Here is a 19,767-nt window from a genome sequence, read left to right as displayed (position 1 = left end):
TATATATATATATATATATATATATATATATATATATATATATATGTGAATAAGAATACTGGTACTGTCGAAACCTGGTGGAGTTTGTTGCCTGTGTTAGGCTTCAATTGCAGTACCTATTCATGTCTGGCTGATTTGATACTTCTCTTTTTAATCAAATAGGGATACTGGTACTGTCGAAAGACGAATAATAGCAGGATGTGTTTCCAAATTATTAATGTAAATACAATGTTTTCAGCTGCTTTTCGTAAACTATGTCAATGAATTCCAACGAGCCGAGAATTGCCCGTTCGGAGGCGCGGCTATGAAGGATAGGGAACAAGAGCGAGATCATGGAGAGCAAGCCTTGAAATGCCTTTGTGAAATAATGAAGTTACTAATTAGTGGCACATTTGTTTGGATGATCTCAAAATTTATGTTCTAAAGGAATTTTTCTTTTTTACCCAGCTTGTTCCGTCAAAAAAATACAATCCCAGCCTTCCTCTGTCATCTAACTACCATAAAAAAATCAAAAAAAAATTAGCAGTTGATGGTGAAACCATGTAGATATAAGCGGTGGAAAATACTGCTCATGATTCAGGGCTACCCAATGTTGCACCGGTACAAACTAAACCACATACAAGTAACTACACGATCCAGATAATGTACACGCACTCAGCGCAAATGAGCCACATCAACAGAGACTTCTTCAGCATGACAGTATCGTCGTCATCCAAAGCTCCGCACAGCAGAGGCATTAAGATCCAAGATACCAAGTTTCTTGGCGAATCGACCACCCATCCATTGACCCTAGTGGCACGCTCTGCTGCCCAAGGGTACCCAACACTGGCACAGGATCTTCCATCCAGCAGAATACTTGGATTTCGGATGCATGGAGTATCATCGGTGTTCACGAAGAGTGCAGTTTTCGTCTGCGCTGCCCTGTTCCTCAAAGTATGCCGTTATGGCTTTCAGCTTCCCATTGAGGTAATTCTTCTCCACCTGCCAGAACAAAAGGGCTCACTATGACATCGGTCTAGAGGCATCGCCATCGCTACACTGCGGTGATGTCAAGCCAACATGACATACCTCAACCGCCCATGGAGGATCGATCGACAAGCACATGTCCGCCAGCTGGTCTAGGTCACTGTTGCGAGGAAGGAACATGACTACTCTTGAAGCGATCGCCGTGGCAACTTTGAAGAGATGGTACCTGAAGCGTTCGACTAGGGCATGTGAACATATGTGAGCACAGCAAGGAAACAAACAATATTCTGAACCAAGGAGCTCACCCATCACAAGGCTTAAGCATGGTTTTGACGTCATACACATCTACTTTTGCATAGTCCGGTCCACCCCATGGAGGTGACATGAAGACAGTTTCCCCCTGCACACAACAACTTCTCACGAAAGCATACAGACCAACTTGTAGACCGATTAGAGTGGCATAGCAATAAGAAGGTAACTTTTTTAGCTTAGCGGTAGTGCAAAGCTTCCTGATCTTAGCCCCTTCTGTCCCATCTCTTAGCACTGCTGCTAGCTAATTTCTCTCACCTTAACGTCTGGTTAACAACTAGGCATGTAGATGTTAAAACTTGTTTACATTAAGAAGGAAGTTATCATTATGGCAGTCATCTATGATTACGTTCTGGGACTGAACTTGAATGCTTACAATTGGTGCATTTTCTAATAAACTGAAACTGAGGCTATGCCCTATGATTCCAAAAACGGTTAGAACAAAAACTTCCTCTTGTTGGACTTCCAATGGCAAAAGATCGGTACCCTACCTAATAGTTACAGTGAACGAAAATGGTCAAATAAATGTGTTCTCACTGGCAGCTATGAAAGATATGCAGCTGTACGGAATGACATGTGCAGAAACCTAAAGGCGTGATAATCTCAAGGTATAAGGCATACATACCTTCAGATGAGGTGCTATACGGATAAAATCTCCTATAATGAAGTCTATATGATCATTGACTCCATAAACAGTTGCATTATGCTGTGCACAATCAATCTTCTGTGGGTCAATGTCAACAGAAACAACATGCTTACACCTGAAAAAGAAAAGATGATGTCAGAGACGTGGAAATCTACAGTTTGGGTACTGTAGAAGAAACTTGAAAGTTCACCTCATATCATCTTCAACCATTATGCATGCTAATTAAGAAAGTCAGCTATAGCTCTAAATACGGATAAAGCAACTTAGAAGCCATTCTTTTCATATGATGTGTCATTTTACAAGACACAAATACCTCGGTATAAACTAGATGAGTGCACAAACGCGTTTTCTACTGTCATTCATTCTCGACCAAGTATGCCCTTGACGCACACAAGACACATTATACTGAAGGTTGTTAGTGACCACTATTATCAAGCAAAGCAAGAAAAAAGGTACCTATGGAAAAGTAAGGTTTCATGCTAACATATCGTTCATCATCATTAACAGAAGATATAATAACACAATAGCAGTGACTTACTTTGTGGCAAACTGGATGGTATTTCCACCTACTCCCGTGAAACAGTCAATCAATATGCCTGCACCAACACGAGATGCATGATGCTTTGCAATGGGCTCTGGCGTTACTGAAAACCACCCCTCTTCATCCATCTTTATACCACTATCAAAAAGGGAGAAAAGCGAGTACCGCTGATTCCAATACTTGGCGATGTCATTGGAAATGTTTTCTGCCAAGTCCTGACATGAATGAGCTGTAGAATTAGAATGAAATAAAAAGTTAGTTACCTTATATACATAAATAGAAAAAGTACAAAAGATGTAGGTCCAGCAACAAGCTGCATATTGACACCACCCTCACACAAAAAGAAGAAATCTGCCAGTCAACGATATCATGTGAAAAAAATAACACAAACAACTCCTAGGAAGCTCTAACTGAGTAATATGGTCTTACACGATTGAGATCTCCTTACTCTCTTTTTCTTTTTGGTGGTGGTAGCTTCCTGGCTCACTTCTAACACTTCAGCCACTGAACTATCATTCTGCATATTTTCACCATCTTGTACTTCATCGATGGTAGCTATCACACTACATAGAGATGAGATGTTAATGAAAACCATACATATGTCAAGGAAGCAAGGAAACAACATTTAGTATAATCAGGCACACCTTGGATATATCGACTCTTTATCAGGAATGTCTGATAAACTTTGTGCTTCATTGTAATAAAGATCATGCCTCTGCTCATCTAGATGGCTGTTGTCACCAGCCTGATCTGCCAGATAAGAATGCTTGATATCACTAAACAAACTATTAATTATTGGTAAGGATAGAATATAACAGCTATGAGAAAGAAATCTCTAGATAAAAATAATTAATGCCACGGATAAGGATATTAATAACTGAGTTGATTTTGTGAAGTGTCAGCATCAAGACTTGTACTGTATCAACACAGTAAGCAATGTCCTCTGGGATCAATGCAAAATAACAAATCTCTTGCGGATCACATAAAATGGAATTCACATCTTACCAAATGTTGTTTCTCCATTGTCACATGGGCTCGCGTTAGCTCCATATTGTACAACATCTTCATCAGGTTGTGAGATATAATGCTTGACACAGGATAAAACTCCAGATGATTTGTCAAGCTTTGCATTGATTTGATTGTGTTCTTCCACGAGTGTGCTTGTCAGTTGTGATACTTGTTCATCCAACCCTTGAGATGAATATGTGCTACAATATGATACAAAATCCTCCAATCCTTGAGGGGGATCCCATGTAGATTCCTGTGTCAGGATGTTGTAATAGTAATACCGACTATAGAACTGATCCCAAAGAACCTGCCAATCTCCGCATTCATAGTAAAAATCAGAGCCAGAGTTTTCAACATGATTATTAACAGGAGATGGTTCTGCTGGACATGGATCATCATTATCATGGGACGTGGGTGGAGTCTCCCCAGATATTTTATCTTCTCTTTCAGACGATTTTTCTTCATGACAAAGTTCAGCACAGGACATTATAGATTCATTATCAACAGAATTTCGCCCCAGCATCACTTTGTTCAACTGCATAAAACTGTCCGCAGCTTCATTTTGTTGAACAGGAGAGCCTGATTTTACTGGACTGCTCATGTTACCATTTGGTTCACACTGATTAACACTGACTTCACCAAGCGTCTTTTCAACATCACCATGGTAGGCTTCACTGTAACCCGCAGTAGTCCTAGATGAAACGCATGAGTTTGTTTGCTCCATGCAATCCATCGACTCCTGAACGTGTTCCAGTTCTTCAGAATCTGTGCATGTCCTAACATTATCATCCATTGGAGTTCTTGCCGCTTCATATGGTGCTTGTCGTCCCTGATGCTTACCCTTGGCAGGTGTCTTCTTTTTCTGTAACAGGTAAGGGCTTAGGGTACAGATTAACCAGCAGCAGAACTCTACATGCTGTTTTGGGCACTTACCTCTTTCCTTGTGCTGAATGAAACAGGAAGCCCCAAAGAACCCATGAGACTAGCCAATTCCATATCTTCAACAAATGAATGGTCTGTTGATAACAAGAAACAACAGACAGTATATCAGAAGAAATTGGTGGATACTTGCAGCAAAAGAAGAATAACAATCTGTAATGATTTGTTCGTATTATTTTTTATGTGCTGTCTGTGCGGGGACAGTGAGTTATGATATGAGCCAATGCTGCAAGTAGGGTGTTTACGAACGTCAGAAGAAATAAACTCATTGGATTACAGGAAAGCAAATCGCACCTTCATCTGTCTGCTTGGCTGCTTTGTTGCGGGTTTTGGCTGTTTGAGATCCCTGCAAAGTTGAAGGTTTTCAAATTGCTGGTACGGAAGGCTGAAACACAGAATGGAGAATGAAGACCATGAAATAAAAAACAACATCAACTAAACATACTCTCCAAGTAAAACAAATATTTAACTTGCCGCATTTACCCCCTCCCCCCTAGCCCTAAAACCCCCCAAAAAGGAGACAAAACGTTAGCGACATTTCGAGTCAATGTATCGTGTAACGTGTATTCACCATTCAATTTTTGAAGTGATCTCAATAAAATGATGTTGGCATATGTAGTATACTGATTTGATGGTCTTGCTCAGGAAGTAAAATCGTAAACCATGACGTAGCTAGTTCAACCGCACGAGCTATTCTTTTGAAACATGATGCTAGTGCAATAAAACATGCTGGTAGAAGGAAATGATTGTTCCTTGGCTGTTCTGTTCTTTCACAACAGAACTCTGAATGAAGATCATGCCACCAAGAACAGTTCGCATGCCTACCGGGCAAAATTGGGACTATTATCTCTAAAAAGAAGTTAAGGTATAAATCACATTTTCTTTTGTGAATTAGTCTTTGGAAAACTAATCGGCTGGTCTGCTGCTCGTCCTGCTCAACGGGCTACAGAAGAAGCAAGATTTTCCATCTTGATATAACGAAATTGTCAACTGAACTGACGACCAAGCACAAGACTCAGAATCATTCATGAGCTAAATCATAGATGAAAGAGGCTGGAGTCTTCTTACCGTGCAACCAACCGTCTCAGTGGCACGCCAATCGTGAGGCTTCACATAAAAATCATCCCTGCAGCGAAGAAACGAGCTGTGTAAGGGGAAAAACACTGAGCTGAACGAGGAGGGTCGGAGAGGGACGAGGACGAGGGGATCGATTACCAGAGGTGCACTTCGGTGAGCCTGAAGAGCCGCCCAAGCTTTCTCATCGACGAGGACTCCGCCTCCGCCGCCGCCGGCATCTCCGTGGGCACCGGTTCGCGGGCGGGCGCCGCTTCACACGACCCGGGGCCGGGGTCGAGTCCGCTGGGTGGGGAACGAGGCGGAGAGTGAGAACTAGAGATATGGAAGTAGGGAGGGAGGGGCATATGGGGGGAGGGGGGGAAGCAGGGAACACCCACCTCAGCTCGCCGTCGACGCCCCGTCGGGGCTCCTGCGGCTCCTCGGCCGCCGTGGCCGCCATGTGACTCCTTTCCTCGTTGTCCGCACTGCGCTGGATTCGCTTTAGGATTAGGATAGGGTGAGAGGAGGATTCGCCGTGGCCATGGGAGAGCTCGCGGCAGAGTACAGAAGTGGCGGCTCCGGCGTGGAGCAGCAATGGAGTCGACGGAATAGCGGCGGCGGCGTGGGGAGATAAGGGCTAATGGGCTTCCGAAAGAAAGGCTGGCCGATTATTCCCGAGCGATGATAAGCCTGGCATCAAGTACTGCGGCCCATAAAAATAGGTATACTGTTTTTTGTTCTTAAAAAAAGCATTTTATTTTATTAAATAAATAAATAAGTCAAATATATATACTCAGGTATCTAAGGGACATCCAGGGAAGGACGCCGGAGGCGCGTGTCGCCACCATGGCTACCATGGAAGAACGCAACATACCATATATAGGAGATTGAAAAGATGGGACGCAGGGACGCACCTGTAGTCCTGTGCATGGAGGGTAGAGGACACGGACGTCAATGCACATCTGCAGTAGCAGTTCGCAACTGGGAGGTAGGATGACGGCAGCGGGCACCGCCGCGACTGGACTCGCTAATTAGGGATGGAATTTTTCGGGGGGAGACGGAAGAGGCGTTTTTAGGAAGAGACCTCCTATTGAACGCCCGCGTGCGTCGAACGGTAGAGCTTTCGCTGAAAGCACGCGCAAACGGGCCGGCCCATGGCAGCGTCGAACCTAAAATTCAGCAAAAACAAAACGTGCCACGCGAAGTCAAACTCCAGACCTCTGGTTGCAGAACACCCCTGGTAACCACTCGAATTTGTATGTTAGAATGGTAAATCGCAGCGCTAAACTTTTAAGTATCTATCTACAGTAGCAGATCCGTCTTTTTTCAAAAAAAAAACATTCATGGAAAAACTGTGAGCAAAATTTATTAAAAAATGCGAAAAATATTTTAAAATGTGAACAAATTTAAATTCAAAGGAAACCTTTAAAAGGGAACAAAATTCTAAGAAATGAAAAAAAATAATAACATAAACAACTTTATATGCCCTGAACAATTTTTTAATATACGCTGAACAATTTATAAATACACATTGAACATTGCTTTGATATACACTGAACATTTTTAAATACATGTTGAACATTTTTATGATGTACGCGGAACAATTTTCCAGTACACAATGAACATTTTTTTAAGATACGCTGAACATTTTGTTAATATACAGTGAACATTTTCTTAAAGTACGATGAACTTTTTGTATAACACACAGTAAAAGAAGGAAAACAAAAAATAAACAGAAAAAAGGGGAGAAAGAACCATAAGAAAAACCAGAGAAAATAAAAGAGCAAAAAAATATGAGTGAAAAAAGGGGAAGAAAAACAGAAAGAAAAAGCAAAAGAAAAAACCGGGACAAAACAATTGAAAACTGGCCAAAAGAGTGAAAAAAAACTGGAAGCAAAATACCCATATAGAAGAAAAACGAAGAAAAAAACCCGCAAGAAACAAGGAAACAGTAGCGAACCAGATCCGTACGTGGTCTGGCCCAAGTGGGGACTTGCTTCAGCGAAGGCTCGTCCTCTTGACGCCTGCGGGCGTCAAATAGGATCTGCCTTTTAGGAATGGATAGGCAGGGAACACGCTGAGTTTGTGCACTTTCGAGTGGGCCTCTGTGGACCATCGACTGGAAAGGCCCGATTAATGACAGCAAGTCCAACACGTTCTGCGGAGCAGCTGCCCAATCATTATGGGCCAAGTGGGCTGCGCCTGGGAGAAGGAAATAATTTCCACAGATTACAGTTGGATGGCTGAGCTAATCCAGGACGTTAGTGAAGGAGATCCCACGGCTCAGGGGTTCAAATCGCTGTAGAGGGGTGTAGGTGGCTGAGTTATACTGTTTTTAGTAATACGGGATGGAATCCAAGTTTCTTTTTGTGCGGAGAAACTCGCTTCACCAATGAGAGGCTACCTTGTCTTTTTTGCAGAAAAAAACTGGCTGGATGGGTTGGTTCTTGCATCAGGCTATTACCTCGCCATCACAGTTCAAGCCCGCTCGCTGTTTTTCTTTTTCTTTTTGAGACTATATACTACATGTTATATTTTTTTTCTGAAGGGTAGAACTAAACTTTATTCATCAAACTCCACAACATGTGGGATACGGTTAAGATCATGGGATTGGCCAAATCAGAAGTGGCGTCCCAGATCCAAAGACAAAGAAAATTTAGCTAAGCTATGTGCTTCTACATTCACTTCCCTACGTTCAAAAGTAAAAAACATTGAAAAAGTTCTGCTTGACTACGGATCTCACTAATAATAGCACCGTATCTTCCCCGAGCGTCCTTGTTGATGTCTGAGATAACTTGTTTCGAGTCCGAGGCCACGATAAAGCTTTGCAGATGCAGATCCTCGGCGAGTGCAAGGGCCTCGCGGCATGCGATCACTTCAAGGGTGGCTGGATCGTCGAGACCTGGGATCACCAAAGATGAACTTGCTATGAAGTTCCCTTGTCTATCCCTACACAGTGCTGCAGCTGACCCTCTTCTGCCCGGACGAACTCCCGCGTCCACATGAATCTTTGCGAAACCCGGTGGTGGGATCTTTGGTAGTCGTCTAGGTTCTCTCGGGGGCGCAACAGAATCTGATGGGCGGCTTTCCTTGCACATGTCAAGCTCAGATATGAATCTTCTGATATATAAATGAGTCGCTTGAGGGGAATGAAAAATGCCCTCGTGTATTGCTTGGCGCCTAGATGACCATATTGCCCATAAGGTTACCGCGATGAGAACGAACTGATGATGCTGCAGGGATTCCATAAGAGTAAAAAGCCATTGCTTTGCATTCGGTTCCGTCGTGCTGACCAGCTGCTGCGCTAGCTCCTCATCCACCAGTGCCCAGGTACATCTCGCGACGGTGCAGTTGATGAGAGAGTGTCTCCACGAGTCCTCCGCCCCGCAAAGACCGCAGCAAGAAGAGTCCGTCATTTTTCTGTGAGAACGCACATCCTCCGTTGGGAGGGAATGCTTCGACAGACGCCAGAGAAACATACTTATCTTGGAAGGAACAGGTGTCTTCCATAAAGTTTTCCAAGAACTTTCTTCAGCCGACGTACTTGAGGATCCAGGACGTTCTTCAAGCCATGGTTCCCTGCGCTGGATTGTTGAGACCAACATCCGGTAGGCTGATCGGACCGAGAAGTTTCCTTTGTTTTCAAAATGCCACGACCAGAAATCGCTGATATTTTGGGTGCAAATAGGGATCTGAATAATTGCCTGGATGTCCATCGGCATGAAAACCTGCTGCAGCTTTTGCATGTCCCATGATGCATTTGTGGAGTTGATCAGCTCCGAGACATGCACCGGAGGATTAGGAATCAGACTTACATGAAACGGCGACGTCGATGGACACGTGCGAAGGCCCAACTACATTGGCTTTTGTATTACAAACCCAGTGAGCGACGGACGCGGCGATGCATGCCCAGGCTAAGGCCCAGTCAAGCTACAAGCACAATAGACGACCCAAATGAAAGACTATGGGTTGATTCCTAAATCGTCAGGGGCTTTTTCACAAGATCTCATGATGGGCCAAGAATATTACCTTCCTTTTGTAGGGGAATGTAGTAATTTTAAAAAAATTCCTACGCACACGCAAGATCATGGTGATGCATAGCAACGAGAGGGGAGAGTGTTGTCTACGTACCCTTGTAGACTGAAGCGGAAGCGTTGACGCAACGTAGAGGAAGTAGTCGTACGTCTTCCCGGTCCGACCGATCCAAGCACCGTTACTCCGGCACCTCCGAGTTCTTAGCACACGTACAGCTCGATGACGCTCCCCGGGTTCCGATCCAGCAAAGCTTCGGGGATGAGTTCCGTCAGCACGACGGCGTGGTGACGACGATGATGTTCTACCAACGCAGGGCTTCGCCTAAGCACTGCAACGATATGATCGAGGTGGAATATGGTGGAGGGGGGCACCGCACATGGCTAAGGAACGATCACGAAGATCAACTTGTGTGTTCTAGGGTGCCCCCCTGCCCCCGTATATAAAGGAGGGAGGGGGAGGTGCGGCCGGCCCCCAAGGGGTGCGCCTGGAGGAGTCCTACTCCCACCGGGAGTAGGACTCCCCTCCTCTTGCCTTGTTGGAGAAGGAAAGGGGGAAGGGGAAGAGGAAAGGGGGGCGCCGCCCCCCCTTCCTTGTCCTATTCGGACTAGGGGGGGAGGGGGGCGCGGCCTGCCTGGCCAGCCCTCCTCTTCTCCCTTATGGCCCATGTAGGCCCAATAACCCCCGGGGGGGGGGGGGGGTCCGGTAACCCCCCGGTACTCCGGTAAAGTCCCGATTTCACCCGGAATGATTCCGATGTCCAAATATAGGCTTCCAATATATCGATCTTTATGTCTCGATCATTTCGAGACTCCTCGTCATGTCCATGATCACATACGGGACTCCGAACAACCTTCGATACATCAAAATGCATAAACTCATAATAACTGTCATCGTAACGTTAAGCGTGCGGACCCTACGGTTCGAGAACAATGTAGACATGACTGAGACAAATCTCCGGTCAATAACCAATAGCGGGACCTGGATGCCCATATTGGCTCCTACATATTCTACGAAGATCTTTATCGGTCAGACCGCATAACAACATACGTTGTTCCCTTTGTCATCGGTATGTTACTTGCCTGAGATTCGATCGTCGGTATCCAATACCTAGTTCAATCTCGTCACCGGCAAGTCTCTTTACTCGTTCCGTACTCACAACTAACACATTAGTTGCAATGCTTGCAAGGCTTATGTGATGTGCATCACCGAGAGGGCCCAGAGATACCTCTCCGACAATCAGAGTGACAAATCCTAGTCTCGAAATACGCCAACCCAACATGTACCTTTGGAGACACCTGTAGAGCTCCTTTATAATCACCGAGTTACGTTGTGACGTTTGGTAGCACACAAAGTGTTCCTCCGGTAAACGGGAGTTGCATAATCTCATAGTCATAGGAACATGTATAAGTCATGAAGAAAGCAATAGCAACATACTAAACGATCGGGTGCTAAGCTAATGGAATGGGTCATGTCAATCAGATCATTCAACTAATGATGTGATCCCGTTAATCAAATAACAACTCTTTGTCTATGGTTAGGAAACATAACCATCTTTGATTAACGAGCTAGTCAAGTAGAGGCATACTAGTGACACTCTGTTTGTCTATGTATTCACACATGTATTATGTTTCCGGTTAATACAATTCTAGCATGAATAATAAACATTTATCATGATATAAGGAAATAAATAATAACTTTATTATTGCCTCTAGGGCATATTTCCTTCAGTCTCCCACTTGCACTAGAGTCAATAATCTAGATTACACAGTAATGATTCTAACACCCATGGAGCCTTGGTGCTGATCATGTTTTGCTCGTGGAAGAGGCTTAGTCAACGGGTCTGCAACATTCAGATCCGTATGTATCTTGCAAATCTCTATGTTCCCACCTGGACTGGATCCCGGATGGAATTGAAGCGTCTCTTGATGTGCTTGGTTCTCTTGTGAAATCTGGATTCCTTTGCCAAGGCAATTGCACCAGTATTGTCACAAAAGATTTTCATTGGACCCGATGCACTAGGTATGACACCTAGATCGGATATGAACTCCTTCATCCAGACTCCTTCATTTGCTGCTTCCGAAGCAGCTATGTACTCTGCTTCACATGTAGATCCCGCTACGACGCTTTGTTCAGAACTGCACCAACTGACAGCTCCACCGTTTAATGTAAACACGTATCCGGTTTGCGATTTAGAATCGTCCGGATCAGTGTCAAAGCTTGCATCAACGTAACCTTTTACGATGAGCTCTTCGTCACCTCCATATACGAGAAACATATCCTTAGTCCTTTTCAGGTATTTCAGGATGTTCTTGACCGCTGTCCAGTGATCCACTCCTGGATTACTTTGGTACCTCCCTGCTAGACTTATGGCAAGGCACACATCAGGTCTGGTACACAGCATTGCATACATGATAGAGCCTATGGCTGAAGCATAGGGAACATCTTTCATTTTATCTCTATCTTCTGCAGTGGTCGGGCATTGAGTCTTACTCAATTTCACACCTTGTAACACAGGCAAGAACCCTTTCTTTGCTTGATCCATTTTGAACTTCTTCAAAACTTTGTCAAGGTATGTGCTTTGTGAAAGTCCAATTAAGCGTCTTGATCTATCTCTATAGATCTTAATGCCTAATATGTAATCAGCTTCACCGAGGTCTTTCATTGAAAAACTCTTATTCAAGTATCCCTTTATGCTATCCAGAAATTCTATATCATTTCCAATTAGTAATATGTCATCTACATATAATATCAGAAATGCTACAGAGCTCCCACTCACTTTCTTGTAAATACAGGCTTCTCCAAAAGTCTGTATAAAACCAAATGCTTTGATCACACTATCAAAGCATTTATTCCAACTCTGAGAGGCTTGCACCAGTCCATAAATGGATCGCTGGAGCTTGCACACTTTGTTAGCTCCCTTTGGATCGACAAAACCTTCTGGTTGCATCATATATAACTCTTCTTCCAGAAATCCATTCAGGAATGCAGTTTTTACATCCATCTGCCAAATTTCATAATCATAAAATGCGGCAATTGCTAACATGATTCGGACAGACTTAAGCATCACTACGGGTGAGAAGGTCTCATCGTAGTCAATCCCTTGAACTTGCCGAAAACCTTTTGCGACAAGTCGAGCTTTGTAGACAGTAATATTACCGCCAGCGTCAGTCTTCTTCTTGAAGATCCATTTATTCTCAATTGCTTGCCGATCATCGGGCAAGTCAACCAAAGTCCATACTTTGTTCTCATACATGGATCCCATCTCAGATTTCATGGCTTCAAGCCATTTTGTGGAATCTGGGCTCACCATCGCTTCTTCATAGTTTGTAGGTTCATCATGATCTAGTAGCATGACTTCCAGAACAGGATTACCGTACCACTCTGGCGCGGATCTTACTCTGGTTGATCTACGAGGTTCAGTAGTATCTTGTTCTGAAGTTTCATGATCATCATCATTAGCTTCCTCACTAACTGGTGTAGGTGTCACTGAAACAGTTTTCTGTGATGCACTACTTTCCAATAAGGGAGCAGGTACAGTTACCTCGTCAAGTTCTACTTTCCTCCCATTCACTTCTTTCGAGAGAAACTCCTTCTCTAGAAAGTTTCCGAATTTAGCAACAAAAGTCTTGCCTTCGGATCTGTGATAGAAGGTGTATCCAATAGTTTCCTTTGGATATCCTATGAAGACACATTTCTCTGATTTGGATTCGAGCTTATCAGGTTGAAGCTTTTTCACATAAGCATCGCAGCCCCAAACTTTCAGAAATGACAACTTTGGTTTCTTGCCAAACCACAGTTCATAAGGCGTCGTCTCAACGGATTTTGATGGTGCCCTATTTAACGTGAATGCGGCCGTCTCTAGAGCGTATCCCCAAAACGATAGCGGTAAATCAGTAAGAGACATCATAGATCGCACCATATCTAGTAAAGTACGATTACGACGTTCAGACACACCATTACGCTGTGGTGTTCCGGGTGGCGTGAGTTGCGAAACTATTCCACAATTTTTCAAATGTACACCAAACTCGTAACTCAAATATTCTCCTCCACGATCAGATCGTAGAAACTTTATTTTCTTGTTACGATGATTTTCCACTTCACTCTGAAATTCTTTGAACTGTTCAAATGTTTCAGACTTGTGTTTCATTAAGTAGATATACCCATATCTGCTTAAGCCATCTGTGAAGGTGAGAAAATAATGATATCCGCCACGAGCCTCAATATTCATCGGACCACATACATCTGTATGTATGATTTCCAACAAATCTGTTGCTCTCTCCATAGTACTGGAGAACGGTGTTTTAGTCATCTTGTCCATGAGGCACGGTTCGCAAGTACCAAGTGATTCATAATCAAGTGGTTCCAAAAGTCCATCAGTGTGGAGTTTCTTCATGCGCTTTACACCGATATGACCTAAACGGCAGTGCCACAAATAAGTTGCACTATCATTATTAACTCTGCATCTTTTGGCTTCAACACTATGAATATGTGTGTCACTACTATCGAGATTCATAAAAAATAGACCACTCTTCAAGGGTGCATGACCATAAAAGATATTACTCATATAAATAGAACAACCATTATTCTCAGATTTAAATGAATAACCGTCTCACATTAAACAAGATCCAGATATAATGTTCATGCTTAACGTTGGCACCAAATAACAATTATTTAGGTCTAATATTAACCCCGAAGGTAGATGTAGAGGTAGCGTGCCGACCGCGATCACATCGACTTTGGAACCGTTTCCCACGCGCATCGTCACCTCGTCCTTAGCCAATCTTCGCTTAATCCGTAGTCCCTGTTTCGAGTTGCAAATATTAGCAACAGAACCAGTATCAAATACCCAGGTGCTACTGCGAGTATTAGTAAGGTACACATCAATAACATGTATATCACATATACCTTTGTTCACCTTGCCATCCTTCTTATCCGCCAAATACTTGGGGCAGTTCCGCTTCCAGTGACCAGTCTGCTTGCAGTAGAAGCACTCAGTTTCAGGCTTAGGTCCAGTTTTGGGTTTCTTCTCTTGAGTAGCAACTTGCTTGCCGTTCTTTTTGAAGTTCCCCTTCTTCCCTTAGCCCTTTTTCTTGAAACTAGTGGTCTTGTTGACCATCAACACTTGATGCTCCTTCTTGATTTCTACCTCCGCAGCTTTCAGCATTGCGAAGAGCTCGAGAATAGTTTTATTCATCCCTTGCATATTATAGTTCATCACGAAGCTCTTGTAGCTTGGTGGCAGTGATTGGAGAATTCTGTCAATGACGCAATCATCTGGAAGATTAACTCCCAATTGAATCAAGTGATTATTATACCCAGACATTTTGAGTATATGCTCACTAACAGAACTGTTCTCCTCCATCTTGCAGCTATAGAACTTATTGGAGACTTCATATCTCTCAATCCAGGCATTTGCTTGAAATATTAACTTCAACTCCTGGAACATCTCATATGCTCCATGACGTTCAAAACGTCGTTGAAGTCCCGATTCTAAGCCGTAAAGCATGGCACACTGAACTATCGAGTAGTCATCAGCTTTGCTCTGCCAGACGTTCATAACATCTGGTGTTGCTCCAGCAGCAGGCCTGGCACCCAGCGGTGCTTCCAGGACGTAATTCTTCTGTGCAGCAATGAGGATAATCCTCAAGTTACGGACCCAGTCCGTGTAATTGCTACCATCATCTTTCAACTTTGCTTTCTCTAGGAACGCATTAAAATTCAACGGAACAACAGCACGAGCCATCTATCTACAATCAAACATAAACAAGCAAGATACTATTAGGTACTAAGTTTCATGATAAATTTAGGTTCAATTAATTTACTTAAAGAACTCCCACTTAGATAGACATCCCTCTAATCCTCTAAGTGATTACGTGATCCAAATTAACTAAACCATGTCCGATCATCACGTGAGATGGAGTAGTTTCATTGGTGAACATTACTATGTTGATCATATCTACTATATGATTCACGCTCGACCTTTCGGTCTCCGTGTTCCGAGGCCATATCTGTATATGCTTTGCTCGTCAAGTATAACCTGAGTATTCCGCGTGTGCAACTGTTTTGCACCCGTTGTATTTGAACGTAGAGCCTATCACACTCGATCATCACGTGGTGTCTCAGCACGAAGAACTTTTGCAACGGTGCATACTCAGGGAGAACACTTCTTGATAATTAGTGAGAGATCATCTTAGAATGCTACCATCAATCAAAGCAAGATAAGATGCATAAAAGATAAACATCACATGCAATCAATATAAGTGATATGATATGGCCATCATCATCTTGTGCTTGTGATCTCCATCTTCGAAGCACCGTCGTGATCACCATCGTCACCGGCGCGACACCTTGATCTCCATCGTAGCATCGTTGTCGTCTCGCCAATCTTATGCTTCCACGACTATCGCTACCGCTTAGTGATAAAGTAAAGCATTACAGCGCGATTGCATTGCATACAATAAAGCGACAACCATATGGCTCCTGCCAGTTGCCAATAACTTGGTTACAAAACATGATCATCTCATACAATAAAATTTAGCACCATGTCTTGACCATATCACATCACAACATGCCCTGCAAAAACAAGTTAGACGTCCTCTACTTTGTTGTTGCAAGTTTTACGTGGCTGCTACGGCCTTAAGCAAGAACCAATCTTACTTACGCATCAAAACCACAACGATAGTTTGTCAAGTTGGTGTTGTTTTAACCTTCGCAAGGACCGGGCGTAGCCACACTCGGTTCAATTAAAGTTGGAGAAACTGTCACCCGCAAGCCACCTATGTGCAAAGCACGTCAGGAGAACCGGTCTCGCGTAAGCGTACGCGTAATGTCGGTCCGGGCCGCTTCGTCCAACAATACCGCTGAACCAGAGTATGACATGCTGGTAAGCAGTATGACTTATATCGCCCACAACTCACTTGTGTTCTACTCGTGCATATAACATCAACACATAAAACCTAGGCTCGGATGCCACTGTAGGGGAACGTAGTAATTTCAAAAAAATTCCTACGCACACGCAAGATCATGATGATGCATAGCAACGAGAGGGGAGAGTGTTGTCTACGTACCCTTGTAGACCGAAGCGGAAGCGTTGACGCAACGTAGAGGAAGTAGTCGCACGTCTTCCCGGTCCGACCGATCCAAGCACCGTTACTCCGGCACCTCCGAGTTCTTAGCACACGTACAGCTCGATGACGCTCCCCGGGCTCCGATCCAGCAAAGCTTCGGGGATGAGTTCCGTCAGCACGACGGCGTGGTGACGATTATGATGTTCTACCGACGCAGGGCTTCGCCTAAGCACTGCAATGATATGATCGAGGTGGAATATGGTGGAGGGGGGCACCGCACACGGTTAAGGAACGATCACGAAGATCAACTTGTGTGTTCTAGGGTGTCCCCTGCCCCCGTATATAAAGGAGGGAGGGGGAGGTGCGGCCGGCCCCCAAGGGGTGCGCCTGGAGGAGTCCTACTCTCACCGGGAGTAGGACTCCCCTCCTCTTGCCTTGTTGGAGAAGGAAAGGGGGAAGGGGAAGAGGAAAGGGGCCCCCCCTTCCTTGTCCTATTCGGACTAGGGGGGTAGGGGGCGCGCGGCCTGCCCTGGCCTGCCCTCCTCTTCTCCCTTATGGCCCATGTAGGCCCAATAACCCCCGGGAGGGGGGTTCCGGTAACCCCCCGGTACTCCGGTAAAGTCCCGATTTCACCCGGAATGATTCCGATGTCCAAATATAGGCTTCCAATATATCGATCTTTATGTCTCGACCATTTCGAGACTCCTCGTCATGCTCGTGATCACATCCGGGACTCCGAACAACCTTCGGTACATCAAAATGCATAAACTCATAATAACTGTCATCGTAACGTTAAGCGTGCGGACCCTACGGTTCGAGAACAATGTAGACATGACTGAGACAAATCTCCGGTCAATAACCAATAGAGGGACCTGGATGCCCATATTGGCTCCTACATATTCTACGAAGATCTTTATCGGTCAGACCGCATAACAACATACGTTGTTCCCTTTGTCATCGGTATGTTACTTGCCTGAGATTCGATCGTCGGTATCCAATACCTAGTTCAATCTCGTCACCGGCAAGTCTCTTTACTCGTTCCGTAATACATCATCTCACAACTAACACATTAGTTGCAATGCTTGCAAGGCTTATGTGATGTGCATCACCGAGAGGGCCCAGAGATACCTCTCCGACAATCAGAGTGACAAATCCTAGTCTCGAAATACGCCAACCCAACATGTACCTTTGGAGACACCTGTAGAGCTCCTTTATAATCACCGAGTTACGTTGTGACGTTTGGTAGCACACAAAGTGTTCCTCCGGTAAACGGGAGTTGCATAATCTCATAGTCAAAGGAACATGTATAAGTCATGAAGAAAGCAATAGCAACATACTAAACGATCGGGTGCTAAGCTAATGGAATGGGTCATGTCAATCAGATCATTCAACTAATGATGTGATCCCGTTAATCAAATAACAACTCTTTGTCTATGGTTAGGAAACATAACCATCTTTGATTAACGAGCTAGTCAAGTAGAGGCATACTAGTGACACTCTGTTTGTCTATGTATTCACACATGTATTATGTTTCCGGTTAATACAATTCTAGCATGAATAATAAACATTTATCATGATATAAGGAAATAAATAATAACTTTATTATTGCCTCTAGGGCATATTTCCTTCACCTTTATATTAGTATAGGTACATATGTAATTTCATAGTATTATATACAACTTAAGTGAGAGGAGGGCAACCATGCAACAATGATAGCAACTTTAACATTATTGTAGGCAACTAATTAGCAATGCCAGACCACTTATCAGTCATGGGAGGCTACTAGTAATCGATAGGAGACAACTAAGCATCACCGATAGGCAACTTTTATAGTCTTGTAGGAAACTAATCACCGATGGTAGGCAATTAAGCATCACTGGTAGACAATTTAATAGTCACGGTAGGAAAATTACAAAATTATATGTGAACCCACTACTATACACAATGCAAGGAAGTTGCGTCTACGCAGCACTGAAGTTGCCTCATCTTACATCAAAGTTGCTTTTAAAACAAATTAATTGGAAAATACCGGCATGGGGATCTAGTTTTGGGAGAGTCTGCCGTTTTTGTTGCACAATTAAGAACATGGGAATTTCTAGCTCTAAAGACTATAGTTCGTGAGCTACATGTAGTTTTTTGGGGGGGGGAGAGATTATGAGAAGACTTACCATAATCCAACTAGCAAGAAATTTTGCAATAAGTAAACCCTACAAGACCTTAGAGTAATAAATGAGCAAGGAAATTTTGCAAAAGAATGATCGAACAAAGAAGAGTTAAAGCGAATAACAAATGCTTGCTGTTAATGTTGGGTGCAGATTTTTTTGATCTAACAACAATGTCATTGAAGCAAAATGTTAGCTTTGTATGGTTTATTTATAGTGGGCAGTTCAATTTCATATCCCTGCGATGAGGCATGAAGAAAAATATGAACATTATCATTTGATAGCATCCGCGCACAACAGAACCAACTTGCATTGCTCAACTTGCAGATGAGGAAGTGGCATTGTGAATAATTTGCCATAATATTATTAAGAAATTTAGTAGCTTCATCCAAACTAATTTCCATAAAAGTACCACCCACGATGGAGTCCAAAAGATTTCGAGAAACAAAATTCAACCCCGCATAAATTTTTTGTATGATCATCCAAAGATTTAAACCATGAGTAGGACAATTTCTTAGCATCAATTTCATTATTTCCCAAGATTGCGCAACATGTTCATGCTCAAGTTGCTTAAAATTCATGATTTGTATCCTATGGGAAATAATTTTCGCGGGTGGAAAATACTTAGTAATAAAAGCATCCTTGCACTTATCCCAAGAATCGATACTATTGCGAGGCAAAAAAACCAAATTTTTGCATGATCTCGCAAAGAAAATGGAAATAATTTCAACTTCACAATATCATTGTCCATATCTTTTTTCTTTTGCATATCGCATAATTCCATGAATGTGTTAAGATGGGACGTGACATCCTCATTAGGAGTACCGGAAAATTGATATTCCATAATAAGATTCAGCAAAGCGGCATTAATATCACAATACTCCGCACTAGTGACGAGAGGAGCAATCGGAGTACTAATAAAATCATTGTTGTTGGTATTGGAGAAATCACACAACTTGGTGTTCTCTTGAGTCATCGTGACTATGCAACAAGATTGCACTCAAAAACAGATCTGACGAGAAAACGGCGAACGAAAAA

At 43.4% G+C, this 19,767-nt stretch overlaps 1 protein-coding gene across 5 annotated transcripts; it reads right to left on the bottom strand.

Moving 5' to 3' along the window:
- Positions 1-412: 412 nt before the first annotated feature.
- On the bottom strand, positions 413-6,120 carry LOC125531891 (trimethylguanosine synthase-like). 5 transcript variants are annotated; one of them, XM_048696119.1, is made up of 14 exons: positions 5,864-6,120; positions 5,625-5,768; positions 5,478-5,535; positions 4,704-4,755; positions 4,404-4,486; positions 3,468-4,332; positions 3,107-3,212; positions 2,911-3,025; positions 2,628-2,691; positions 2,460-2,517; positions 1,901-2,036; positions 1,272-1,366; positions 1,069-1,192; positions 413-981 (listed from the first exon to the last, which is right to left on the bottom strand). In XM_048696119.1, the coding sequence occupies exons 1-14, from the start codon at positions 5,923-5,925 to the stop codon at positions 880-882; spliced, it is 2,064 nt and encodes a 687-aa protein (XP_048552076.1). In that variant the 5' UTR covers positions 5,926-6,120; the 3' UTR covers positions 413-879. The 5 variants fall into 5 exon arrangements, 3 of the variants coding, with proteins under 3 accessions (XP_048552076.1, XP_048552072.1, XP_048552088.1); XR_007293587.1 differs by lacking the exon at positions 5,864-6,120 and having other exon boundaries at positions 413-659; positions 810-981; positions 2,460-2,691; positions 2,892-3,025; positions 5,625-5,786; XM_048696115.1 differs by having other exon boundaries at positions 2,460-2,691; positions 2,892-3,025; positions 5,864-6,119.
- Positions 6,121-19,767: the final 13,647 nt, after the last annotated feature.

Source organism: Triticum urartu, chromosome 1 (genome assembly GCF_003073215.2).
Source record: "Triticum urartu cultivar G1812 chromosome 1, Tu2.1, whole genome shotgun sequence".
NCBI lineage: Eukaryota > Viridiplantae > Streptophyta > Magnoliopsida > Poales > Poaceae > Triticum > Triticum urartu.
This window is presented reverse-complemented; position numbering and strand designations above follow the sequence as displayed.

Excerpts from the sequence above, each read along its gene's own strand:
- LOC125531891 (XM_048696115.1), bottom strand. The coding sequence starts at position 5,925 with ATGGCGGCCACGGCGGCCGAGGAGCCGCAGGAGCCCCGACGGGGCGTC. Across the intron at positions 5,536-5,624 it reads CTCACCGAAGTGCACCTCTG|GGATGATTTTTATGTGAAGC; the intron begins GTAATCGATCCC and ends TCTTCGCTGCAG. Across the intron at positions 982-1,068 it reads ATCCTCCATGGGCGGTTGAG|GTGGAGAAGAATTACCTCAA; the intron begins GTATGTCATGTT and ends TTGTTCTGGCAG.